The sequence below is a fragment of the Chiloscyllium punctatum genome, chromosome 4, assembly GCF_047496795.1.
Source record: "Chiloscyllium punctatum isolate Juve2018m chromosome 4, sChiPun1.3, whole genome shotgun sequence".
NCBI lineage: Eukaryota > Metazoa > Chordata > Chondrichthyes > Orectolobiformes > Hemiscylliidae > Chiloscyllium > Chiloscyllium punctatum.
The window spans coordinates 99,331,492-99,356,520 of record NC_092742.1 but is presented as its reverse complement, the minus strand read 5'-3'; the positions used below and the strand labels follow the sequence as shown (position 1 = coordinate 99,356,520).

The 25,029-nt window shown below is 41.6% G+C and overlaps 1 protein-coding gene across 3 annotated transcripts; it reads left to right on the top strand.

Annotated features, from left to right (window-relative positions):
- The first annotated feature begins 212 nt into the window (after positions 1-212).
- Positions 213-15,454, top strand: oip5 (opa interacting protein 5). Of its 3 annotated transcripts, none has more exons than XM_072569391.1 (6): positions 213-273; positions 3,356-3,491; positions 4,413-4,479; positions 10,583-10,705; positions 12,683-12,764; positions 14,002-15,454. In XM_072569391.1, exons 2-6 carry the CDS (start codon positions 3,356-3,358, stop codon positions 14,122-14,124), a joined length of 531 nt encoding a protein of 176 aa, XP_072425492.1. In that variant the 5' UTR covers positions 213-273; the 3' UTR covers positions 14,125-15,454. The 3 variants fall into 3 exon arrangements, with proteins under 3 accessions (XP_072425492.1, XP_072425493.1, XP_072425491.1); XM_072569392.1 differs by lacking the exon at positions 213-273 and adding an exon at positions 559-1,416; XM_072569390.1 differs by lacking the exon at positions 213-273 and adding an exon at positions 1,435-2,107.
- The last annotated feature ends 9,575 nt before the right edge of the window (positions 15,455-25,029 follow it).

Sequence of the window (25,029 nt, the reverse complement as noted above, 5' to 3'; positions counted from 1 at the left end):
GGTGCCAGAGACTGGGGGAAAAAAAATTGTCAAATGTACAGCCTTGTTCAAAATAGGTTGTCGGGATAATCCCAGTGATTACAGGCCGATCGGTTTAACTTCTGAGGTGGGGAAGTTTAGGGGGGAATTAAATTTCTGGACCCTCTGGCCACCTTGCCTCTGATCTTTTCTGTCCCCCGCCCCTTCTCCCTGATGCCGGGGGTACTGCGCATGTGCGGTGATTTGAACGCGGCGCGGCGCGCGCCTGTTAACGGCTGTGGTCTTGTGGAGAAGGTGAGAGGCTGCTTTCAGCCGGCTCTGGGGGATGGAGATGTCGTGACGGTCGCTCAAAAAGGAAATACACTTCCCGAGAAAACCGGAGTGCGGCCACAATAGCGTGTTTTATCGTTGTTCTCTGGCAGACGCACAGGGCCAGATGCCTTTCCGTGGAAGTTTTTTTTCTCTGAGGAGAGGCCGGGGTGTTTGTTTGGGGTTTGGAGGAGAGGCGTTGCCCTGGATGGTGGGGTGGGGGGAGAGTTGGGGACGCAGTGTTAGGACAGAAGCGGGGGAGTTTGGTTGGTGCAGCTCTCCGCTTTATCCCGCAAAACAAATATTTCTCAGACCTTCGCGATGTGATCAAGTGTCTCAAAGTTACCAAAACATGGCACCTGCTCTCATGAAAAAAATAACAATAGGACAGATGATCAAACGTGGTCAAAGAGTTGTTTTCCGGGAACTTATTAAATGAGGAACTCGATCCCTCCCTTTTCTGTTAACAATCTCCCGTTACAACTTTCCCTCTAAACTAGATGCATCTGAATTGACAACTTATTGCCTCTGCATCTTATACCCCTCTTACACTTCATCTGCCTCTTTAAACGTGCCTTATTTCTTTTATGTTTAATCTTCTCTTAGCTCAGTGTAAAATTTTGTATTTTCCTCTAATGAGCTGTTTTCCAATGTTATAGATAGCCCTTGTTCTGCTTGGCCAGTGCTAATCTTTAAACTACCTGTTCTATGATTGAGATTTCAGTACCAGGAGCCTTGGTATTGAATATTGAAATGTTAAAAGTGTAAAAATATTAAAATCTACTTTAATATACCAATGTGAGACAATCCAAAAACTAATCACATTCTCTGATGCAATATTTCAGTGTCTGGCATTAGACAAGGTACCCATTTGAGTAGGCTTTGGATGAAAGCAAATAAAAGTAATTCTGAAATAAAAAACTGGATCAACATTCTGCAGAAGAGATATACTGGATCATAACATTAACCCTGTTTTCCTGTCTACAGATGCTGCCAGACCTGCTGAGTTTCTCCAGCACTTCCTGTCCTTATGTGTAGGACCTAAAGTCCAGGCATTCAGTGACTGGAGAATCCAAATGCAATTGAGAAAGGCAAATTTTCAATTCAAATGTTTGCTGGACAGTGGAGGTACTGTGGCTCAATTACGGGCATATCTATATGCCACTGAACTGAGTTTGAGTTCCACTAAGAATTTTTTTGGAAGGAATGTTTGTGACACTGTTGAACAGATTTGTTATTTAATTCTTAAATCCTTTCAACATTCAACGCCATCCCTCAGTGGAAGGAAGGAAAGAAAGGAAAAAAGTGGTGATAAACACACCGACTGAGTAAGGAATATACTAGTGGGTGGGCAATACAATGATGGTCCTGCTGGAAGCATGTCTTCCTCTCAATGGCAATTGAGGTATACAATACTATGAAAAGTTGTTGAGGCTGGGTTATTCTTTTAAAAAAGTACTTTTAGTTTTCACCTGCATGCTCTATAATGACACTAAGTCTTCTCTAATTTCTTAACACAGTAATTTGCAAACTATTTTCCTTTTACCTCAGTTATTTTCAACCTTTACGATAGAAAGGAAACTGAATTTGCAGTAAATTGCTACTTCAGTCCATTGGTAGTATTTGACAGTCAGGATTTTCAACATTTCATTCGTAGGCTGTGGGTCTCATGTTTATTGCCCTTCCTTGAGAAGTGGCAGTGAATTACTACCTTGAACCACTATAATCCATGTGCTGTGGATTGATCCACAATGCTGTTAGCAAGGCATTTTGACCCAGCAACACTGAAGAAATGGCAATGTATTTCCAAGTTAGCGTGGTGAGTGACTTGGAAGGGAACTTGTACACAGTGGTGTTTATGTGTATCTATTGACCATATCCTTCTAGATGGCAGTCATCATGAAAGGTGCCCTCTAAGCAGCTTTGGTGACTGTCTGCAGTGCAACATGTAGACCAGTGATTCTTAGCTGTTTTTTGGTCACAGATCCCAGGAGTTGTTCTCCGATTCCAGAGCCCCCTTTCGAATAGGGATACAAGACGGACAGAGACAGAAAATCATTATTATTGACACCAAGAAAACTTGAACATTCTGACATACTGGACAAAACTGTTTTTAAAAAAATACTGAAATTGAACATCATCTGTCAAGCCTAATGTGATCCTTGAGCTTGGTGCTTTACTGCAAGTTTCATGATATCGGGCTCCAACTTCGACAATGACAGTCGGAGGTCATCTCTTGTTGCAATATAAATGGGAGGGAAATTATTGACTCCAGTGAAGGTTGTTGCTTGGGTATCGCATCGGTTCAGTTACCAGAGCCCTCATAAATCCTTGGGGCTCCCCTTCTCCGTTTTCAGTCTGTAGCCCCCTTCAACTGTGCCTGGACCCCTAAGGGGGCCACATGGCCCCAGTTGAGAATGGTTGGACAGGACCTCATCCAGGACAAAGCAGCCCCATCTGAATAACATTCCCTCCACAACCAATGCGCTCTCGCAGCAATATCTGCTGTTTATAATTGTACAATTTCTTAGCCTCTGGCCTGCTCTTGTAGCCATTGTGCTTAATGGCTAGTCTAGGTCTGAACATTTTCTTTGTGCAACTTATTGTTTTTTTAGATTAGATTCCCTACAATATGGAAACTGGTCCTTTGGCCCAACAAGTCTACATTGACCCTCCGAAGCCATCCAAACCCATTTCCCTACCCTATATTTACCCCTGACGTTTGCACCTAGCACTATGGGCAATTTAGCATGGCCAATCCACTTGACCTGCACATCTTTAGATTGTGGGTGGAAACCGGAGCACCTGGACGAAATCCACATAGGTATGGGAGAATGTGCAAACTCCACACAGACAGTCGCCTGAGGTGGGAATTGAACCTGGGTCCCTGGTGCTGTGAGGGAGCAGTGCTAACCACTATGCTGCCCACACTGTTCTATCGAAATATATACTTCATTTATTAGATACAGTTTGAATATCTCAACAAAATAGTTCAGTTTGCAAATCCCAGTTGCAGTGATTGTTTTGATCAGTTTGTTCTCTCTTTCTTCCTGTATGCCCTGTTTAGATGGATAAGGTTGTGCTTGGGTCCTTGAAGGTGAAGGACTGTGTGATCTTCCAGTGCAAGAGATGTCACACGGTATTGGGAGATTCTCTGCAAACCTGCGGCAGCAGCTTATCATTGAACATGCTGATGTGTTTGAGTAAGTGTTGGATTGCTATGTGTGAATGGTGAAAATTTTTTAATCAGGATTATGGAGATAAGGCAGGAACATGGAGTTAAGGATTATCGGATCAGGCATGATGTCGTTGAATAGCAGAGCACACATGAAGGGCTGAGTGGCCTACTTCTGTAAGTCTTCTAATATGATACAGAAGCTTGAAAACTTGCCAACAGATTCAAGAACAGCTTCTTCCCTGCTGTTACCAGACTGCTGAATGGACCTCTGTCACTTCAAATCTCATGCTGCTTTGGTGCACCTCCTGTGCAGTTGTAATCTTGTATGTCTTGTACATGTGACACCATAAATCAAATCCAACCTCAGAATGAAATCACAAGCTGATATTCTGTGGGGAATGCCAATTGTGGCAGATATTAGTTGTTAAGACCCCAAATTCCAGTGTCCTGGTCTCTATGGCTGTAAGCACTTGGGCTTAGTGCCACACAAGGCAATCCCATTTCTCACTTTCACTGGGAATTGTTTCTTAAATCATGAACATAAAGCAGAACTTTCATATAACGATTCTTGATCCAATTTGACTCCACATTTCCAGAAGACATTAAGTTAGATTTGATTACTTACAGTGTGGAAACAGGCCCTTCGGCCCAACAAGTCCACACCGACCCGCCACCCACCCATTCCCCTACATTTACCCCTTTACCTAACACTATGGGCAATTTAGCATGGCCAATTCACCTGACCTGCACATCTTTGGACTGTGGGAGTAAACCGGAGCACCCGGAGGAAACCCACGCAGACATGGGGAGAATGTGCAAACTCCACACAGTCGGGAATTGAACCCGGGTCTCTGGCGCTGGTACTTCTGGTAGAAATTTTTCACCTACATAATTTTCTTTCTCATTCATTCATAGAATGTTTTCATATCTGCTGCCTTGGTTTCAGGGGTGACAGAAAATGTAGACATGGATCCCACCAGTTTTATTGGGTGTGAAGGGCCAATGTCTAAATGGTGAGTACATAAAGCTAGCTTATTCTCAGCTGTGAATAATAAAAGCTAAACTCATTTTTAATCATCCAAATTGTATATAATTTTTAACCTCCGCTCTCAAAGATTTAATACTATAACATGGTTCCAAATTACTGCAACAAATAGAACAATGCCCAAAAATACTTTTTCAAGAGAAGCAGAGGGTTATCTGGTGTGGCTGATCTTTCTTGTACAAAAAAACTACTAAAAAAATTATTTAGCTATATCCTTGTGTGTTTACTAAATTTGGTTCCAAGATTAATATTCTGTGGTGTTCTCAACATCACTGAGTAACCTTTAATTGCTCTTTGCCACATTGTTTTGTAAACCTGCCACAGATGTTGCTCGAGTACTGATGGAGTTTTTATGCTCCTGTATTGAGACAGGCAAGTGTGACATGGTGCACTTGGGGTAGGTATAAGGTGATCACAAACTATTTGGATAATATCAGACTAAAAAAGGTAAAAAGCCTAAAAGGTCTAGAAACCCAAATCACTGGAAGTAGCAATAAAGATTAGTGAGGCAGTTTTTTTTTAAAAAAGGAAAAGCCAAGAAACCCAGCAAAAGGGATAGAACTGAGAATGGAAAATGTTTTAAACTTGTACTGAACCTTGGTTAGGCCACACAATGCAAGCCGTGGTCTTTACACTGTAAAAAGAATGAAGAGGAATTGAAGAAAGCATAAAATAGTGACAAGTTCCAGAACTGAGAGGACCTACTTATAGGTTGTAATTTTTCCTTCTGGAATAGTGAAGGCTGAAGACTGTCTGATGGAGTGGATGTAGTCCAAATCATTTCACTTGTAGGAAAATACAAAAATATAGGATTATATGTAAGATGAATTCTGTAGGGATTTCAAGGGGAACTTCTTCATAGTTAAAACCTAGGGTTTGCTGCCTCAAGAAGTAATTAAAACCTAAGAAAAAGGAGCAGAATTAAGCCACTACGCCCCTCAAACTTGCTTTGCTGTTCAGTAAGATGGCTGATCTGCTTATGGCATAATCTCCACTTGTCAGCTTGTCCTCCATAACTCTTCACTCCCTTGTCAAACAAATAACTGAGTAATTGAATATATTCAGTTGGGCTGACCACAGTGGTTAGCACTGCTGCCTTGCAGCTGCGTGACTGACTGTGTGGAGTGCATGTTCTCCTTGTGTCTGCATAGGTTTCTGTTGGACGCTGCGGTCTCCTTCCAAAGATACGCAAGTTATGTAGATTGGCTGCGGTAAATTGCCCCATTGTATCAAGGGATGTGCAGGCTAGGTCAGTTAGCCATGGGAAATGTGGGGTTACAGGAATAGGGTGGGATGGTTTGGGTGGGAAGTTTGGTGCAGACCTGATGGCCCAAATGGCCTCTCTCTGCAAGAATTCTATGATTCTATGCAGCCTCCAATGCTTGCTGGGGAAGAGAATTCCAATCAGTGATGACTAATGAGAAGAAATTCCTCCACTTCTCCATCTTAAATGTAAGATTGTGGCTTAAATCTTTTAAATTTATGGCTTCAAGTTCTGCATTTCCTCACAAGTGGTAACATTTAACATCCACTCTGTCAAGCCCCCTTAATATCTTTTGTCTCAATAAGATCACTTCTCCTTCTTAAACCCTCAATGAGTAAGACCAAATTCGCTCCACAAATTGTTCTATTCATAAAGAAGCAATACAAGTGCATTTGGGAGGAAAGGATGAGGGACGTAGCTCTCTTCAATTAAATTCCAGCTGGAGTTCCTAAAGCTCATGACTTTAAGCAAAAAGCCTTTAGGGCCTGCCTTAGTAGAAGAAGAGATAAATGTTCTACCTGTAACATCTAAATTGAGGCAGCAGCTACCAGCAAGAATGGTGCAGCATCCCCCAAAAAGGCACCACCTTCAGCAGCCATGATATGGCCAGAATATAGCAGCAGCCCTAGCAGGCAGTCAAGTCAGTAAAGGCCTGCTGGGGCAGACCTCCGATTCTGCCTCCAATGTTACATTTCCTTTTTATACAGGCATTTTTACATTTATTTTGGTTTAGCAGTTACTTATTAATGAGGGAATGTAGTCATTTAAAATGCTGGATTACTGTCCTCCAATTTTCCTGACATGCAGTCCAGGTTTAGTCATAGATGTACAGCACGGAAACAGACCCTTCGGTCCAACTCATCCATGCCAACCAGATATTCCAACCCAATCTAGTCCCACCTGCTAGCACCCAGGCCTTTCACCTCCAAACCCTTCCTATTCATATACCCAGCATCCAGATGCCTTTTAAATGTTGTTATTGTACTAACCTGCACCACTTCCTCTGGCAGCCCATTCCACACACTCACCACCCTTTGTGTGGAAAGGTTGCCCCTTAGGTCTTTTTCCCCTCACCCTAAACCTATGCCCTCTAGTTCTGCACACCCTCACCCCAGGGAAAAGACCTTGTCTATTTATCCTATCCATGCCCCTCATGATTCTCTAAACTTCTAACGTCACTCATCAGCCTCCGATGCTCCAGGCAAAACAGCCCTAGCCTACCCAACCAATAATGTATATATCTTTATTTACAGCTATAGTCTAATTACATAAGAAATAATTGTTTAATACATATACAATGTCAGGAAATAGATGTCATCAAGTGCTGGATGTCTTGAAACACATAAAAGTGGATAAATCTCCAGGACCTGATCAGGTGTACCCTAGAACTCTGTGGGAAGCTAGAGAAGTGATTACAGGGCCTCTTGCTGAAATGCTCCAACCCTGGCAACATCCTTGTAATTTTTTCTGAACCTTTTCAAATTGCACAACACTTTCCAATAGGAAGGAGACCAGAATTGCACGCATTATTCCAAAAGTGGCCTAACCAATGCCCTGTACAGCTGCAACATGACCTCCCAACTTCTGTACTCAATACTCTGACCAATAAAGGAAAGCATAACAAATGCCACCTTCACTATCCTATCTACCTGTAACTCCACTTTCAAGAAGCTATGAACCTGCACTCCAAGGTCTCCTTGTTCAGTTTGACTCCCTAGGACCTTACCATTACGTGTATAAGTCCTGCTAAGATTTGCTTTCCCAGAGTGCAGCACCTCTCATTTATCTAAATTAAAGTCCACCTGCCACTTCTCAGCCCCTTGGCTCATCTGATCAAGATCTTGTCGTAGTCAGATGTAACCTTCTTTGCTGTCCAGTTCATCTCCAATTTTGCTGTCGTCTGCAAACTTACTAACTATACCTCTTATACTCACTTCCAAATCATTTATATAAATGATGAAAAGTAGTGGATCCAACACCGATTCTTGTGGCACTCCACTGGTCACAGGCTTCCCGCCTGAAAAACAACCCTCCACTGCCACCCTCTGTCTTCTACCTTTGAACCACTTTGTATCCAAATGGCTTGTTCTCCCTATATTCCATGAGATCTAACCTTGTTAACTAGTCTCCCATGGGAACCTTGTCAAATGCTTTACTGAAGTCCATATCGATCGCATCCACTGCTCTGCCCTCATCAACCTCTTTGTTACTCCTTCAAAAAAACTTAATCATGTTTTGAGACATAATTTCCCATGCAAAAAGCCATGTTGACTAGCTCTAATCAACCCTTGCTTTTCCAAATATGTGTAAATCCTGTCCCTCAAGATTCCCTCAAAACTTGCTCACCACCAACGTCAGGCTCGCTGGTCTATAGTTCCCTGGCTTGTCCTTACCACATTTCTTAAATATTGGCACCATGTTAGCCAATCTTCATGCACCTCACCTGTGAGTATTGATGATACAAATATCTCAGCAAGAGGCCCTGTAATCACTTCCTTAGCTTCCCACAGAGTTCTAGGGTACACCTGATCAGGTCCTGGAGATTTATCCACTTTTATGTGTTTCAAGACATCCAGCACTTGATGACATCTATTTCCTGACATTGTATATGTATTAAACAATTATTTCTTATGTAATTAGACGATAGCTGTACATAAAGATATATAAATTATTGGCAGGTAACACTACTATCTAAACTCTCATCCTCTTATAAACTTTCGCATGCACACGGTTATTGGCAGACATAGAAATTCTGCAAATTCAGTTCAGTGATTTTTGCTTCCCATTTCCGAAGTTGAGGTGACCATTCTTCAGATAGCCAGGCTGTTGGTGGTCAGTTGTCCTTTCTTCTGGAAGCCTCCACTGATTTATAAGAAGCACACATCACCGATTCTCTTAAAGATGTATCTGATTTTATTAATTTAAAAGCTTTAGCAACTAATGAAGGAAAAGTGACTGGTTTTCTTCCAGTTTAAAATGGATTTCTTTTACTTAGAAAACAGGCAGCTTCTGCTGGGGAGAACAACAGCACACCCGTCTGTGTACGCCCCACCCCCCCCCCCCCCCCCCACAACCTGCTCAGTTAGCTGAGAACCAACTGCTGTAAATATCTCTAATGGCTCTAATCATCTGCACATTGCAGAAGCTCATTACCACAAAAAACAGTTCACATAGGTACCAAACTCTTTCTCAATGCAGTTGACGGTTTTTAAAGATACAAATAAAAAGGCTTGGTCCTTCTGAATGTTGAAGTGATACAATGCTAAATGGGGCAACTTATAAACACCAGAGCATTGATCTTAATAAGAGGCTCCCCCCACTCTGCCTAACGTGTGAAATAATGCTGCTTTTGCTCAGTGGGGTTGAATGACCTGTTTCTATGCTGTACATTCAATTAACTCAATGAAAGTAGAGATTCACCAGCGATCGAGGACGGTGGCACTAGCAGCAGTGGACTAGTCAAAGTGGAACTCCTGGCTCTGCGGCGGCCTGGCCCGGCAGCAGAGCCAGGGACTTCTGGTTGTGGGCGAATGTTGGTTCAGCTGCATCAGCGAAGTGGGCCCAGCAGTGTATAGTGCCTTAAGTGGGATGACTACTACGTTTGTGGGTCCAACGCAGGTGGTGGTGGTGGTGGAGGTCGCCCTTGAGGCTAGGTGCCATTATGAATTGGGTAGGAAAGGCTTACATTCTGAACTTTGTACTACTTTTCTAACTTTATTCCAATGATCTATAATGCTGGACTATTTATTTCGTGTTTAAAGTTTTTCCTAAGGAATTTGATCTTAAGTATCTTTGTACCTAAGATGGTGCTGTAATGTGGTGACTGTAAACATTGAGTGCATGTGAAAACAAAGCTAATTTAATTTAATTCAAGAGAGTGATGTAAAATGTGCAAGATGAAAAATCTCGAGTTAGACTTGCAAAGGACATCTACTCAGCCAGATTAGAGTGAACAAGAAATCCTTGGAAATGGATGGATGCTTATAGACCTGTGTTGGTTATCTGTAAGAGTAGCTTCATTAGTCCCATTTCCCCTGCCCTGTCTGTGTACCCCGGCAAACGTTTCCCCTCCTGATATTTATCCAATTTCCTTTTAAAAGTTACAGTTGACTCTGCCTCCACCATCTACTCTGAGAATGTGATCCTGATCCTTTCCACATATAAGAACCAGAAATCTTGCCTGAATAAATTTCCTGAAGAAGGGCTTATGCCCGAAACGTCTCGGATGCTGCCTGGCCTGCTATGTTTTTCCAGCACCACATTTTTCAGCTCTGGTACTCCAGCATCTGCAGTCCTCACTTTCTCTTCCCTGAATAAATTTCTCTTTCAGCATTTCATTTGGGCATCAGAAACTCTTAAAGCATGATGTGTCTTTGCCTCCAAAAAGCCATTAATGCATGAAGGGCACAGTACTGTGGAAATTCCTGGAACAAAATTACTCATAGATAATGCAATGTCTCTGAGGAAGTGGGGTAGGGTGAGTTTGGTTACTGAAAGTCTTGCTTTAAACTATTGTTATGGAAATTTAGACAAGCATCTGTACCTTTATTAGCAAGGAGGATGTACACAGCATTTTGTGGAGATTGTGGGCTGGGCAAGCAACAGAATTCCAAGAGCATATATTACTACAAATCAATATGAATTCCGTATTCTGCTGTCTTAAGCATACAAGTTGAGCAGATATTAACATTTTTAAAAATAAAACTACAAAAGAGACCATGGTTTAATGTTACAAAGCATTAGAATAAAACAAATATTCGTAGGGGCTTTTTCCATTTCTACATAACAAGTGTTTTTTTATTTGTAGCCTTTACAAGTCACTTTACTGCAGCTTCTGTAGATCCCACGTGGGTATTGTTCCTTTCTCTACAACGGATTCTTTGGATTACTTACGAGGACTATACTGCTTGGACAAGCATGCCTTGCACTGGTGAGTAGTAATAGCAATCTTGGTGCCTGTGTTCCATACACTTCACAGAACAACATACGCACGCTGGTCCTATTTATTCATTATCCAAGTCCACACTCAGCCCGTAATGGCTCTCAAGATAATATGTAAAAAACTTTGGGAGTGATTAGTTTGGTGTGGTAAAAATGGGGTTTTCAGCTCTGCTCATTTAAGTGCAATCCAAACAAAGGATTGAAAATGTTTAGAAGGCTTTTCCTCCCTTTCCACTCCCTGATAAGGTCTCTTAACATGGACCGTGTCAAATCACCCTGGGAATATTTGATCTGAGTTGAAAACCATGCCCTGTGATTTAATGCAAGTGAATGGTTGTGCAGCAAGCACAAGATCAGAATTGGGTAGGAAATCTACTGAGTAGGCAGGTTAACCTGTTAGTGTTGATGCTTTAGAAGAGTTTGAAATGCATTCTCATTTAGAGATTGAGTTCCTTGTAATCCCTGAAATTCAGAGCAAGAAATGACTTGGAGGATTTTAAAGTTTTGCAAGGAATTGGAGTTAGAGAGAGGTTCTAGTACAAATGGTTATAAACTTAGTTGAGCCAGACCATTTGGAAGAGAATATTTCTTATGGCAAAAGATGATCGAGGGGTTCAAGTCGGACATTGATGGATTTTTGGATACTAAAAGAGGTAACAGAGCATGAAGGCATACCTGAAATAAAAGTTCAGGAAGGGATAAATAGCCCTTTTTCCTGAAGATCGATCTGTGATGTGTCCTGCCTCAATGGTGCATTTTTCTTTTTAAGCTGTTGGATCATAGGAAGGGGGAGGATCATTTTGTCAGTGTTATTTTTGACAGCTTTAATTCAGCCTGTACTTTTAAACAGTTGTGGTATGTACAGGCCATTGATGAAGAATTGGGAACGAGTAACAACCTGCATAAATAGCAGCATCCATGCTTGAATCAAAGGTTGTGGATTCAAACTTAGTTTGAACATTTCAGTGCAGTACAAAGGGAGTGCTGCACCATCTGAGGTGCTGTCCTTTAATGGAGGTGTTGCATTCTCGGTAAAAATAAGGTTCTGTCTGTTGAGTGAGTGTACAGCAAATGTTTTATTAACCAACACCAGGACCAGGATTAGATTAGATTAGATTACTTACAGTGTGGAAGCGCCCTTCGGCCCAACAAGTCCGCACCGCCCGCCGAAGCGTAACCCACCCATACCCCTACATCTACATCTACCTCTTACCTAACACTAGGGGCACTTTAGCATGGCCAATTCACCTGGCCTGCACATCTTTGGACTGTGGGAGGAAACCGGAGCACCCGGAGGAAACCCACGCAGACACGGGGAGAATGTGCAAACTCCACACAGTCAGTCGCCTGAGGCGGGAATTGAACCCGGGTCTCTGACGCTGTGAGGCAGCAGTGCTAACCACTGTGCCACCGTGCCAGTGTGCCAGTTGATCAAATATTCTGTATAATCAAGAGGTATGTATAATCAACATAAAAACACATTAAGTAACAGATTTAACATTATTGTTATACTTGATTAACAGCATAAATCACTTCAATAATCTTGCAACTTTGCCTTAAGACTGACAAGCAGAGAGCCTTCTCATTCGCACCCTTAACTGACTTCTGAGATTGCGATAATAGAATAAACTTTGCTATATTTGACATGTGTAATTTTTGCTGGTTTATTGAGAATGTTAATTCATAAAGTGCTGGTTAAAACAAAGTTTGGTATATTTAAAGAGAAGGGAAGCCCAGTGTCCCTCCCTTAATTATCATGGCAAAACACACTAACTGATCATTCATTTTCTTTTTATGTAGCCTTGCAGTGCATTTATTAAATGCCCACGTAATGTGACAACATCGCATCAAGAAGTTGTAGATTTGTAATGATTTGAGATGCTGAGAGTAAATTGAAGTGTATTTGTTTTTTAGAAACAAGGCTATAAATTGCAGTGATCTTTTGTATAATTATTTCATCTTTCAGCTACATGTTGCAGAGCAATTCTCAGGTGAAACCTGCTGCCCTGAACTTTCAACCACCGTGTTTAATTCAGCACATAGGAGAGGTAATGTTATGTTCAATGTGTCGACGATGTCCTAAACCTAAGGCTACACTTGTACCAGATTGCACTGTTGTAAGGAATGAAAAGATTCAAGTTGATTGAAAATAATTTGACTGATATCAGTGGGAACCTCAGTGAAACTACAAGGTCCTTGGGGGTGGCCTTAAGCTGAAATCCCTCATCTTTCAGGGGGACCACTCAGTAGAGGTTAAGGTTGTAAATGTGGGCAGAACAGGCCTATGTTGAACAGCCCATTTCACAATTTGTCTTCTTATCATCTGATAGATATGTGTGGGCACCACCTCAATGGTGACTCTCATTTACCGTTCCTGTTCTTGTCTCCACTGGAAGTAATGAAATATAATGTAAAGCCTATTTGGTCAAAATGCAGCCTGGTGAGGGTGTTGTAGAGGAGGAGTTCAAAGTGCACCACGATTCCTACTGCCCCAACAAGAAATGGAAAGAAATTGCAAGTTTGATCTCACTTTGGCCCCTTATGTACGCACTGTTTGTCCAATTATTCCTCCTCAGTCAGTCACCCCAAAATCTGAGGTCCACTCTGCTTCACCACTTGCCACTTCTGGTAGCTACACCCCACTACACTTTCAGAAACAGTTGCAGGAAACAAAGGTGAGCCAAAAACTTTTTTTCCTCTTGTCTGTTCACTTTAATGTAGGCAGCAACCTAACAGGCATGTACAGACAGTGCACCCCCTCGTTTTGCAACACAAACGGTCTTTTTTCTCTTTTCTTTTTGTTTCCTAAAAAATTAGTTTTTTTCCTGTCACCAAACCACCCGTGGTATTCAGCTATTAAACATCATCTGTAAATCACTTGTTTTTCCAACAAAATAATTTACATGCAAAGTCCATTAAGGGCAGTACATATTATCACAGATAAGCAAGAAGTGGGGTGGGGGTGGGAAGCGCAGATGCTAAATACAATCTAACATTAATGTGATAAGATAAGGTAATTACATCACTGTTCAGTCCATCAGCCATGAAAGCTGTGATCTTGGACTAGTAGTTCAACTTTAACTACTTATGGCAGAATTTATTAGTTTTCTCACTAAATTCCCTCACTGTACAGCAGCAGTATGTGAAGCCTCCTGTAGATGTAACTTTTAGCATGAAATCCCAGTTATGTATCTTTCCTACCTTGGCTGACACTGACCTGAAGAAATGTTACTTTTGGTCCTTTACACATTGAACCTCCTGACTGCTTTCCTTTTTAACTTCCAGTTGAAAAGACAAATTGTGGTGGCTCACTATCGATTGCTGGCAGCAATGAACAAATTGAATGAGTTGGTTGGAGAGGAGAGTGGACAAGATACCAGTGCCACTGCTGAGAGACAAAGGTATTAATAGGAGAAATGCATCAATGTTTACTGTTAATATCATTTTGAGCTTTGAAAGTGCAGTGACTGTTAATCACCTCCGCTGCCACATTTGGCTTCCTTGAAAAATAATCTTCCCTTCACCAGAGTTCTGAGATTGTTTCGTCCAAAGGTTGAATCTGCAGAGGAAAAACATCACTGTTTTGGAATTGTACACAAAGCACCTTAAGTCATGTTTGTACTGAGCTTTGGTTTTATGTAACCTGTTATCTGAATTCAGAACTTTAATACACCTACATAGTAGCCCGATCATGTCCATATCAGTGTAACCTGCTATCTGATTTACAGAATAGTACAACATCTTGGGTAATTTAAGTCCTCAGAAGCTAGTAACTTACTGTCAAGGACTGCAGTTCATTTTTACATTATGGCAGGCAGTGAGTTCACATTAGTCACTGTAACCTCTTATCTGGTACTCAAAAATGTACGAACTGCACACTGCTCCTGGTTAGCGTCAGTGTCCATATAATTTTCATCACAAAATCTAAATATAAGATATTAAGTTGCACTGCTGCCTCATGACTATATTATTAATTTACAGTGGGTTAGCACTATAGGCATATCAATTGTAGTGCTCAGCCACTTCCAACCACTAATGCATACTGTCCTCTCTCGTTCTCTTGGGTAGAATTTGTTAAAGCCTTTGAGATCCAGGCAGGTTGACTGATCAAAGTCAGTTCTTCATCTTTAGAAGACAGTTGCCTGAGCTGTTATCCTGTATAAGCAGAATTGGACTGTAAAATGACAGGTAAACTGGCTAGCTGGAGGAAGACTTGCAGTTCAGCAATATTTCTTCCTCACCAGCACTTAAAACTTTAAAAATCACAACACCAGATTATAATCCAGCAGCCTTATTTGGAAACATTAGCCTTTGTAGCACTGCTTCTTCATCAGGTGGTTGATGAAGGAGCAGCATTCCGAAAACTGGTGTTGTGATTTTTAACTTTGTACACCCCAGTCCAACACCAGCATCTCCAAATCAGCACTTATGACAACTGAGTGTTGATCTCTTGCGAGCAATGACATTTACCTTACCCCTCAATGGTTGAAGATTGGTAAATGGTGCATTGTGCAGTTTACAACAAGCTTTGCTCCGTTCTGTTAAATTAGTTTGCTACTTGGTTATTATTTGCAGTGGACTGCTGTCTAAATTGATCAGCTAATACAATTCATTGTAACTCTTTGCAATGTAACTGTGATTTGAATTGATTTGTGTAACTGTCTGTACTGGTGTACTGTTTAACTTGTGTAATACTGTAACAAATTGAGCAATAAACAGGATGGAGCATGTTCATTAATTTTGTGTATTTTCTGTCTTAGTACTTTTAATCTATTTTTAGATTAATCATATGAGACTTTTAGTTTGTTCCTGTAGCCGATAGAAGACTGAAGGTTTAATTTATTATTGTCGCATGTTTTGTGTGAATACAGACTGAGACCAACACATTAGGAGCACAAGAACAGGAGTAGGTCATTCAGCCCTCCATCCTGTTCCACCATTCAATGAGATCATGGCTGCTCTGTTGCCTAACTCCATGTACTTGCCTTTGGCCCATATCCCTTAATACATTTGCTTAACAAAAATTTATCTATTTCACATTTTTAAAATTAACAACTGTTGCAACATCCACTATCGGTTCCAAACATTTACCACCCTTTTGTGCGTGTGAAAGTGCTTCCTAACATCTCCTCTTAATTCTCAGACTACACCGCCTAGTTTTAGAATCCCCCAACCAGCGGTAATAGTTTATCTTTCTGTCCTGTCTTTTCCTGTTAATATCTTGAAGACTTTGCTCCAATCATCCCTTAACTTTGCACAGTCTGAATTTGTATAATATCTCCTCAAATTTAACCCCTGAAGCCCCGGTATCATTGTTTCTGGCCTTGAAGCCCACCCAAGTGATGAGCAATCTCTGATGTGGATGGACTTAGTGTTTGAGTTTCTGTGATGGTTGTATACACTTTCATAGACCACATCTTGTTTCTTGCATGGAGAAAGAGGATGCCACTTGCGTACATTTCAGTCTGTCTGGTCGCAAAGTCACCAGACCCTAGCTTGAAATCTCAGCTGATATTTCTACTTGCACAAGAGGAAACATCCCCTGATAGTGGAGACCATTGCAATTGCTGACACTTAACCGGTGAATTGCCAGCTGCAAGCCTGTATAACTTAATGTTTGCTCTCTGTAGATAAGCAGCATTATTACTCATGTAACTGACATGAATATTAGTATTTCCTCTGTCATTTTCTAGGTATGCTAGACTGAGGCGGAATAGTAGTTGGATGTTAGCTACACCTTCAGATTCTCAAATCTGTGAAAGAGCAGCTAACAATTTGTAATAACCCTCATTCATATCATCCAGATGCTTGCATTGTCACGATGGGAGACAGCTTATCATTGAGCAAATTCTACATGACCTAAACTTAGTACAGATTGTAAACAACCCAACACACTGTTGGGAAGGTTGAAATCCTGGTTCGACTTGTAGAATCAGCACACTACTGTCTTTTGGGATATGATATATATTTTTGTGGCTTCCCACCAGATTTTGTATCCATATAATAGAACATAGAAAAGTTCAGCGCAGTACAGGCCCTTTGGCCCTCGATGTTGCACCGATCCAAGCCCACCTAACCTACACTAGCCCACTATCCTCCATATGTCTGTTTAAATGCCCATAAAGAGGGAGAGTCCACCACTGCTACTGGCAGGGCATTCCATGAACTCACGACTCGCTGAGTAAAGAATCTACCCCTAACATCTGTCCTATACCTACCACCCATTAATTTAAAGCTATGCCCCCTCGTAATAGCTGACTCCATACATGGAAAAAGGTTCTCATGGTCAACCCTATCTAAACCCCTAATCATCCTGTGCATCTCTATCAAGTCACCCCTAAACCTTTTCTCCAATGAAAACAGCCCCAAGTGCCTCAGCCTTTCCTCATACGATCTGGTAAACCTCCTCTGCACCCGTTCCAGTGCCTCCATATCCTTCCTATAGTATGGCGACCAAAATTGCACACAATACTCCAGATGCGGCCGCACCAGAGTCTTATACAACTGCAACATGACCTCAGGACTCCGGAACTCAATTCCTCTACCAATAAAAGCCAGTACGCCATATGCTGCCTTCACCGCACTATTTACCTGGGTGGCAACTTTCAAAGATCTGTGTACATGGACGCTAAGATCCCTCTGCTCATCCATACTACCAAGTATCTGACCATTAGCCCAGTACCCCATCTTTTTGTTACTCATACCAAAGTGAATCACCTCACACTTACCCACATTGAACTCCATTTGCCACCTTTCTGCCCAGCTCTGCAGCTTATCTATATCCCCCTGTTACCTGACACATCCTTCCTCACTGTCAACAACTCCACCGACTTTCGTATCATCCGCAAACTTGCTCACCCAACCTTCTAGCCCCTCCTTCAGGTCATTTATAAAAATGACAAACAGCAATGGTCCCAAAACAGATCCTTGTGGAACACCGCTAGTAACTGCACTCCAAGATGAACCTTTACCATCAACTACTACCCTCTGTTGTCTTCCAGCCAGCCAATTCCTAATCCAAACCTCCAACTCACCCTCAATGCCATACTCTGTATTTTTTGCAGTAGAATAGTGCAATCAATTAACAGTAAGTCTGGCACATGTACTTTTGCGGTTATTAACAAATGTCAGAAGTTATTTGACACCAGGTTATACTCCAGTAAGTTTATTTGAAATCATTGGCTTTTGGAGTGCTGCTCCTTTGTCAGGTGAAGTGGAGGGAATAGCACAACTGACGAAGTAGCAGTGCTCCAAAAGCTTGTGATTTCAAATAAACCTGTTGGACAATAACCTGGCGTTGTGATTTCTGACTTTGTCCACTCCAGTCCAACAGCAGCACCTCCACATCATGAACAAGTGTGCTTAATGAGTCAAGTATTTCCAATGGGGTAATGCTCCATGCTTGGATTTCACAAGGAATCAAATTAGGTCCTATGGTATATTTACCTATCATAAACAATATTTGCATGCAAGGTTCTTTTGGCACAGTAGTCGTGTCCTAACCTCTGAACCAGAGGACTCTGGTTCAAGTCCACCTGCTCCAGAGGTGAGTAATAACAGTTATGGATAGTTTGAGGGGAAAAAAGATCAGTCTGCATTGATATTGTCTTGTTTGTTCGTCACTATATATTTATGGATAACCTGACCCCTCTACTAGGGAGTGTTGTAACTCATCTCACCTAAGAACATGAGAATGAAAAGGAGGTGTCGAACATTTGGCCCATATGGTAAGTGAATGGGCAACAGTGAATCACCACACTGAACCCCTATGGGATTGTTTCATGGACAACCCTCCTTAAGCCCCTTTTCATCAATTTGAACTTTGCTGACATGGTATAATGAGCATTAAACTATTAGGAATCCATATTCAAAGTGATCTCCCATGGGATTACCAATTGAATGAAATATTTATGATAAACATGGAAGGTAGGATGTCAGAATTAAGAATGGGAACAGGCTATTTAGCCCCCCATGCCTGCTCTACTGTTCAATAAATAAATAGTTCTATTGATTGTGCCCTCAACTACATTTTCATGTCACCTTCATTTCATGTCCAATAGCTCTTGATTGTCTTATTGATCAATACATTGTCTATAGTTCAGCCTTAAATGTTTAATGACCTGGCCTCCACTGCTTTCTAGTGTAGATAATTTACAAGTGTGTCTCAGAGGAAAACAAAATCTTATCTGTGTTAAATGGGTGACCCAAAGATGTTAAAATGTGTCCCTTTATTCTAGACTCTACCAAAGAGAGGAGCATCCTGTAATAATCCACTCTTCCACATCCCCTTAAGAGTTTCTATATTTCAGTAAAACCACATATGTTCTTCAAAAACACCAGGAGTAATTGGCCCAAACTGCTCAACTCTTTCTCACAAGCTAACCCCTCACTGTAGGAATTAGTCAAGCAAGAATCAATCCAGAAACAGCACTGAAACTGACCTGAGGTAATCCCTTGTCAAAAATACTCTGGCACTATCAAACAACTACTGGATTAGTGGTGCTGGAAGAGCACAGCAGTTCAGGCAGCATCCAACGAGCAGCGAAATTGATGTTTCAGGCAAAACGTTTCGGGCAAAAGCCCTTCATCAGGATGAAGGGCTTTTGCCCGAAACGTCGATTTTGCTGCTCGTTGGATGCTGCCTGAACTGCTGTGCTCTTCCAGCACCACTAATCCAGTATTTGCTTTCCAGCATCTGCAGTCATTGTTTTTACCACTATCAAACAACTGACTGCCTGCTTCCTTTCTGAAAAGGCAGAAAAAGCACTGCCTAGACTTTGCTAGAAAGTGTTCGAATCCTACCTCCCATTTCTACTCTCTCTTACCACAGAATCCCTACAGTGTGGAAACATGCCATTTGGCCCAACAAGTCCACACCGACTCAGAAGAGTATACCATCCAGACCCATGCAAGTAAACATACAATGATTCAAGGAGAAAATGCACCATTCTGTAAATAAGATATTAATGTATGTTTGATGAAATGGCCCACACAAACCTGTCTGTGTTGTGAACTGTGAGGAGGATAGTGATGAACTACAAGAGAACATAGGCTGATGGAGTGTGGAAACAAATTAAATATGAATTTTAATGTGGAGAAGTGTGAAATTATACTGGTTAGCTCTCTAAAGGGTGAAAGAAATTAAAGATGGGTACGGCACTAGGTGAGCTACTGTTGCAGGGATCTGGCACAGACACTATGGGATGAGTGGTCTTCTCCTGTGCTGTAGTTCTAAATAAAAATGAGTGATTGTTGTATCACAGAATCCCTACAGTGTGGAAACATGCCATTTGGCCCAACAAGTCCACACCGACTCAGAAGAGTATACCATCCAGACCCTTATTACTGTACATTTCCCCTAACTAATGCACCTGACCCACATATTCCTGAAAACCATGGGCAATTTAGCATAGCCAATTCACCTAACCTGCACATCTTTGGACCGTGGGAGAAAACTGGAGTACCCAGAGGAAACCCACACAGACAGGTGGAAAACGTGCAAACGCCACACAGCCAGTGGCCTGAGGCTGAAATTGAACCCAGGTCCAAAGCACTGAGGCGCCATTGTTCGTAGCATTCATCAAAGTGCACTCCAAGCCTGTCATGCAAAGGCCATTTGTATTTGTTTTGAACTGTGGACTACAAGTGTGAAAAGATGCTGCATTAAACAAAGGAAACTGAAAGATGATGTTGCAGTTTTAAAAGCAATTTTTTGTAAATCATTGTGAATTGTACAATGTTGATTTATTTAGCAATGCTAAAAAGAACAATTGTGTGTGCGCGCGTGTTCGGGATTGCTCAGCATATTTTGATTGGTTCCTGGACAAGTCGCTACAGGAGAAACTTTCGGACTGCAAAGAAAAATCACCTAAATCTCTCTCTCTCCTTCTTGTGTTACTATGAGACTGTAAGAAATAGGAATGAGAGTAGGCAGTTCGGCCCCTCGAGCCTCCTCTGCCATTCGTTGGGATCATGACTGTTCAAACATTCTCACTTCAACCTCTCTTGAGTTTTCCCATAACTTTTGATTTCCACTGATGTTCAAAAATCAATGTATCTCAGCCCTAAATATACACAAGGACTCTGCCACTATAGTTCTCTGTAACAAGGGGTTCCAAAGACTTGCAATCCTCTGAGAAAAGAAATTCCTCCTCATCTCAATGTTAAATTGGAGCTTCTTTATTCTGAGACCACGCCCTCTGATCCTAGATTTTCCTATGAGGGGAATCCCCTCTTGGCATCCCCTGTTGACTCCCTTAAAAATTCTTTATGTTTCAGTGAGATCACTTCTCATTCTTCTAAACTCCAGTGACTAACGTCCTAACCTTTTAGCCTTTGCTCAGAAGACAAGCTTGTCTATGCCAGGGATCATCCCAGTAAACATTCTCTGAACTGTTTCCAACGAAATGATACCTTTTCTTAAATAGGGGGACTAAAACTGCTCACAGTACTCCAAATGTGGTTTCACTAGTGCCTTGTACAGTCGCAATAAGGCTTTTCTTGTTCTTATTCTCAAATACTCTCAAAACATTCCAATAGCCTTCCTGATCACTTGTTGCACCTGTGTGCTCACTTTCTGTGTTTCATGCACAAGCCCCTTTATGTTGCAGCTTTCTGCAATTTTTCTCCATTTAAATAATTCTCTGTTCTTTTATTCTCCCTTCCAAAATGAACAACTTCACTTTTTTCTACGTTATACTCCATTTCCAACCTTTTTGCCCACTTTTGCAATAGTTCTCTGCAAACTGTTTCTCTCTCACAACCGTATGAAGAGAGACTGAATAGTTTAGGCCTATACTTTCTGGAATTTAGAAGATGAGGGGAGATCAAATTGAGGTATTCAAGATGATAAAAGGTATGGATAAAATAGCCATGGAGCGGATGCTTCCTCTTGTGGGGCATTCTAGGTTGAGAGGTCATGGTTCTAGTATAAGGGGTAGCAAATCTAAAACAAAGTCGAGGAGAAACTACTTCTCCCAAAGGGTTGTAAATCTGTCGAATCCGCTACCCCAGGTGCGGTGGATGCTGGGACAGTGAGTAAATTTAAGGAGGGGTTAGACAGATTTTTAATTGGTTGAAGGCAGGAAAATGGAGGTGAGGAACATATCAGCAATGATTGAATGGCAGAGCAGACTCAATGGGCCAAATGGCCTACTTCTGCTCCTATATCTTATGAACTTATGAACCTACCTTTCCACCTTTTTTGAAATTTGCAAATTTTGCTACAGTACATTTTCTTCCTTCCTCCAATATATAGGTAATGCCAACACTGATCCCTGTGGAAACCCACTTGTCATAGGTCACCAATCTGAAAAAGAATTCCTTATTCCTACTCACTGTTTCCTGCCCATTAGCCAATTCCTTATCCATACCATATACTACCTGCAACATCTAATGACCTAACTTTTGTGAGGTACCTTGTCAAATACCCTCTGGAAGTCCAAATGCAACACATCTACTAGTTCCCCTTTATCCACTCTGGTTGAGACTTCCTAGAAAAACTCAAATTAATTAGACACAATTTACCTTTCATGAAGCCATGCTGGCTCTGCTTGATTAGATTATGATTTTCCAAATATGCTGCTATTACATCCCTAATAATATGGAGTTTGGAGAAGGATTGGAAAATCTCCTGCTAGCTGTTCTTGCCCACTGTTTGCCCACAAATATGTAGAGTGGTGTTTTTCTGTCTGGAGATCCGTGACCAGTGGTGTTCTGCAAAGATCAGATCTGTTATTTGTAAATTATTTTGATGAAAATATGGGTGATTTGATTAGGAACTTTCCAAATCACATGCAAATTGATGGAGTTGTGGAAGAGGAAGGTTGTCAAAGGATACAGCACAATATGGATCAGTTGGAGAAATGGCAGATGGCGTTTTATCTGGACAAGTGTCAGCTGCTGCATTTTGGGAGGTCGAATGCAACAGGAAAGTATACAGTAATGGCAGGACCCTCAGCTGCATTGATATACAGAGGGATCTTGGGATGCAAGTCCATAGCTTCTTGAAAGAGCAACACAAGTGGATAAATTAGTAAAGTAGGAGTACAGATGCTTATGACAATAGGTGCAGGAGTAGGCCATTCTGCCCTTCGAGCCTGCACAACCATTCAATATGATCATGGCTGATCATCCTTAATCAATATCCTGTTCCTGCCTTATCTCCATAACCCTTGATTCCATAATCCTTGAAAGCTCTATCCAACTCTTTCTTAAATGGATCCAGAGACTGGGCCTCCACTGCCCTCTGGGGCAGAGCATTCCACACAGCCACCACTCTCTGGGTGAAGAAGTTTCTCCTCATCTCTGTCCTAAATGGTCTACCCCGTATTTTTAAGCTGTGTCCTCTGGTTCAGCACTCACCCATCAGCGGAAACATGTTTCCTGCCTCCAGAGTGTCCAATCCTTTAATAATCTTATATGTCTCAATCAGATCCCCTCTCAGTCTTCTAAATTCAAGGGTATACAAGCCCAATTGCTCCAGTCTTTCCAGGAATTGACCTTGTGAACCTACGCTGCACTCCCTCAATAGCCAGAATGTCTTTCCTCAAATTTGGAGACCAGAACTACAGCTGCAGAAGAACCTCTTTGCTTCTATACTCAATCCCTCTTGTTATGAAGGCCAGCCTCCTTCAGTACCTGCTGTACCTGCATGCTTACCTTCATTGACTGGTGTACAAGAACACCCAGATCTCTCTGTACTGCCCCTTTACTTAACTTGATTCCATTTAGGTAGTAATCTGCCTTCCTGTTCTTGCTACCAAAGTGGATAACCATACATTTATCCACATTAAACTGCACCTGCCATGCATCTGCCCACTCACCTAACTTGTCCAGGTCACCCTGTAATCTCCTAACATTCTCATCACATTTCACTCTGCCACCCAGCTTAGTATCATCAGAAAAGTTGCTATTGTTATTACTAATACCATTTTCTATATCATTAACATATATTGTAAAAAGCTGCAGTCCCAGTACTGATCCTTGCGGTCCCCCACTGGTCAGTGCCTGCCATTCCGAAATGAAGCCATTTATCACTACTGTTTGTTTCCTATCAGCCAACCAACTTTCAATCTAAGTTAGTACTTTGCCCCCAATACCATGCGCCCTAATTTTGCTCACTAACCTCCTATGTGGGACTTTATCAAAAGCTTTCTGAAAGACCAGGTACACTACATCTACTGGATCTCCCTCGTCCATCTTCAGAGTTACATCCTCAAAAAATTCCAGAAGATTAGTCAAGCATGATTTCCCCTTCATAAATCCATGCTGCCTCTGACCTATCCTGTTACTACTATCCAGATGTGTCATAATTTCATCCTTTATAATAGACTCCAGCATTTTTCCCACCACTGAGGTCAGACTAACTTGTCTATAATTTCCTGCTTTCTCTCTCCCACCTTTCTTAAAAAGTGGTACAACATTAGCCACCCTCCAATCCGCAGGAACTGATCCTGAGTCTATTGAACTCTGGAAAATAATCACCAACGCATCCACGATTTCGCGAGCCACCTCCTTCAGCACACTGGGATGTAGACCATCAGGCCCCGGGGACATATCAATCTTCAGACCTAACAGTCTTTCCAACACCAATTCCTGGCAAATATAAATTCCCTTAAGTTCAGGTCCTTCAGCCACTGTTACCTCAGGGAGATTGCTTGTATCTTCCCCAGTGAACACAGATCTGAAGTACCAATTCAATTCTTCTGCCATTACTTTATTCCCCGTAATATATTCCCGTTTCTGTCTTCAAGGGCCCAATTTTAGTCTTAACCATGTTTTTGCATTTCACATACCTAAAAAAACTTTTACTATCCTTCTTTATATTATTGGCCAGTTTACCTTCGTACCTCATTTTTCCTCTGCGTATTTCCTTCTTAGTTGTTCCTTCTCTGTTGTTCTTTAAAAGCTTCCCAGTCCTCCGTTTTCCCATTTATCTTTGCTATGTTATACTTTTTCTCTTTTAACTTTATATGTTTCTTAACTTCCCTCGTCAGCCACGGCCACCCATGCCTCCTCCTAGAATCTTTCTTCCTTTTTGGAATGAACTGATCCTGCAACTTCTGCATTATACACAGAAATATCCGCCATTGTTCCTCTACTGTCATCCCTGCTAAGGTATTGCACCATTGAATTTTGGCCAGCTCCTCCCTCATAGCTCCATAGTTCCCTTTATTCAACTGAAATATTATCACTTCCAATTGTACCCTCTCCCTCTCAAATTGCAGACTGAAGCTTATTGTATTATGGTCACTACCTCCCAATGGCTCCTTCACTTCGAGGTCACTGACCAATTCTGGTTCGTTGCACAAT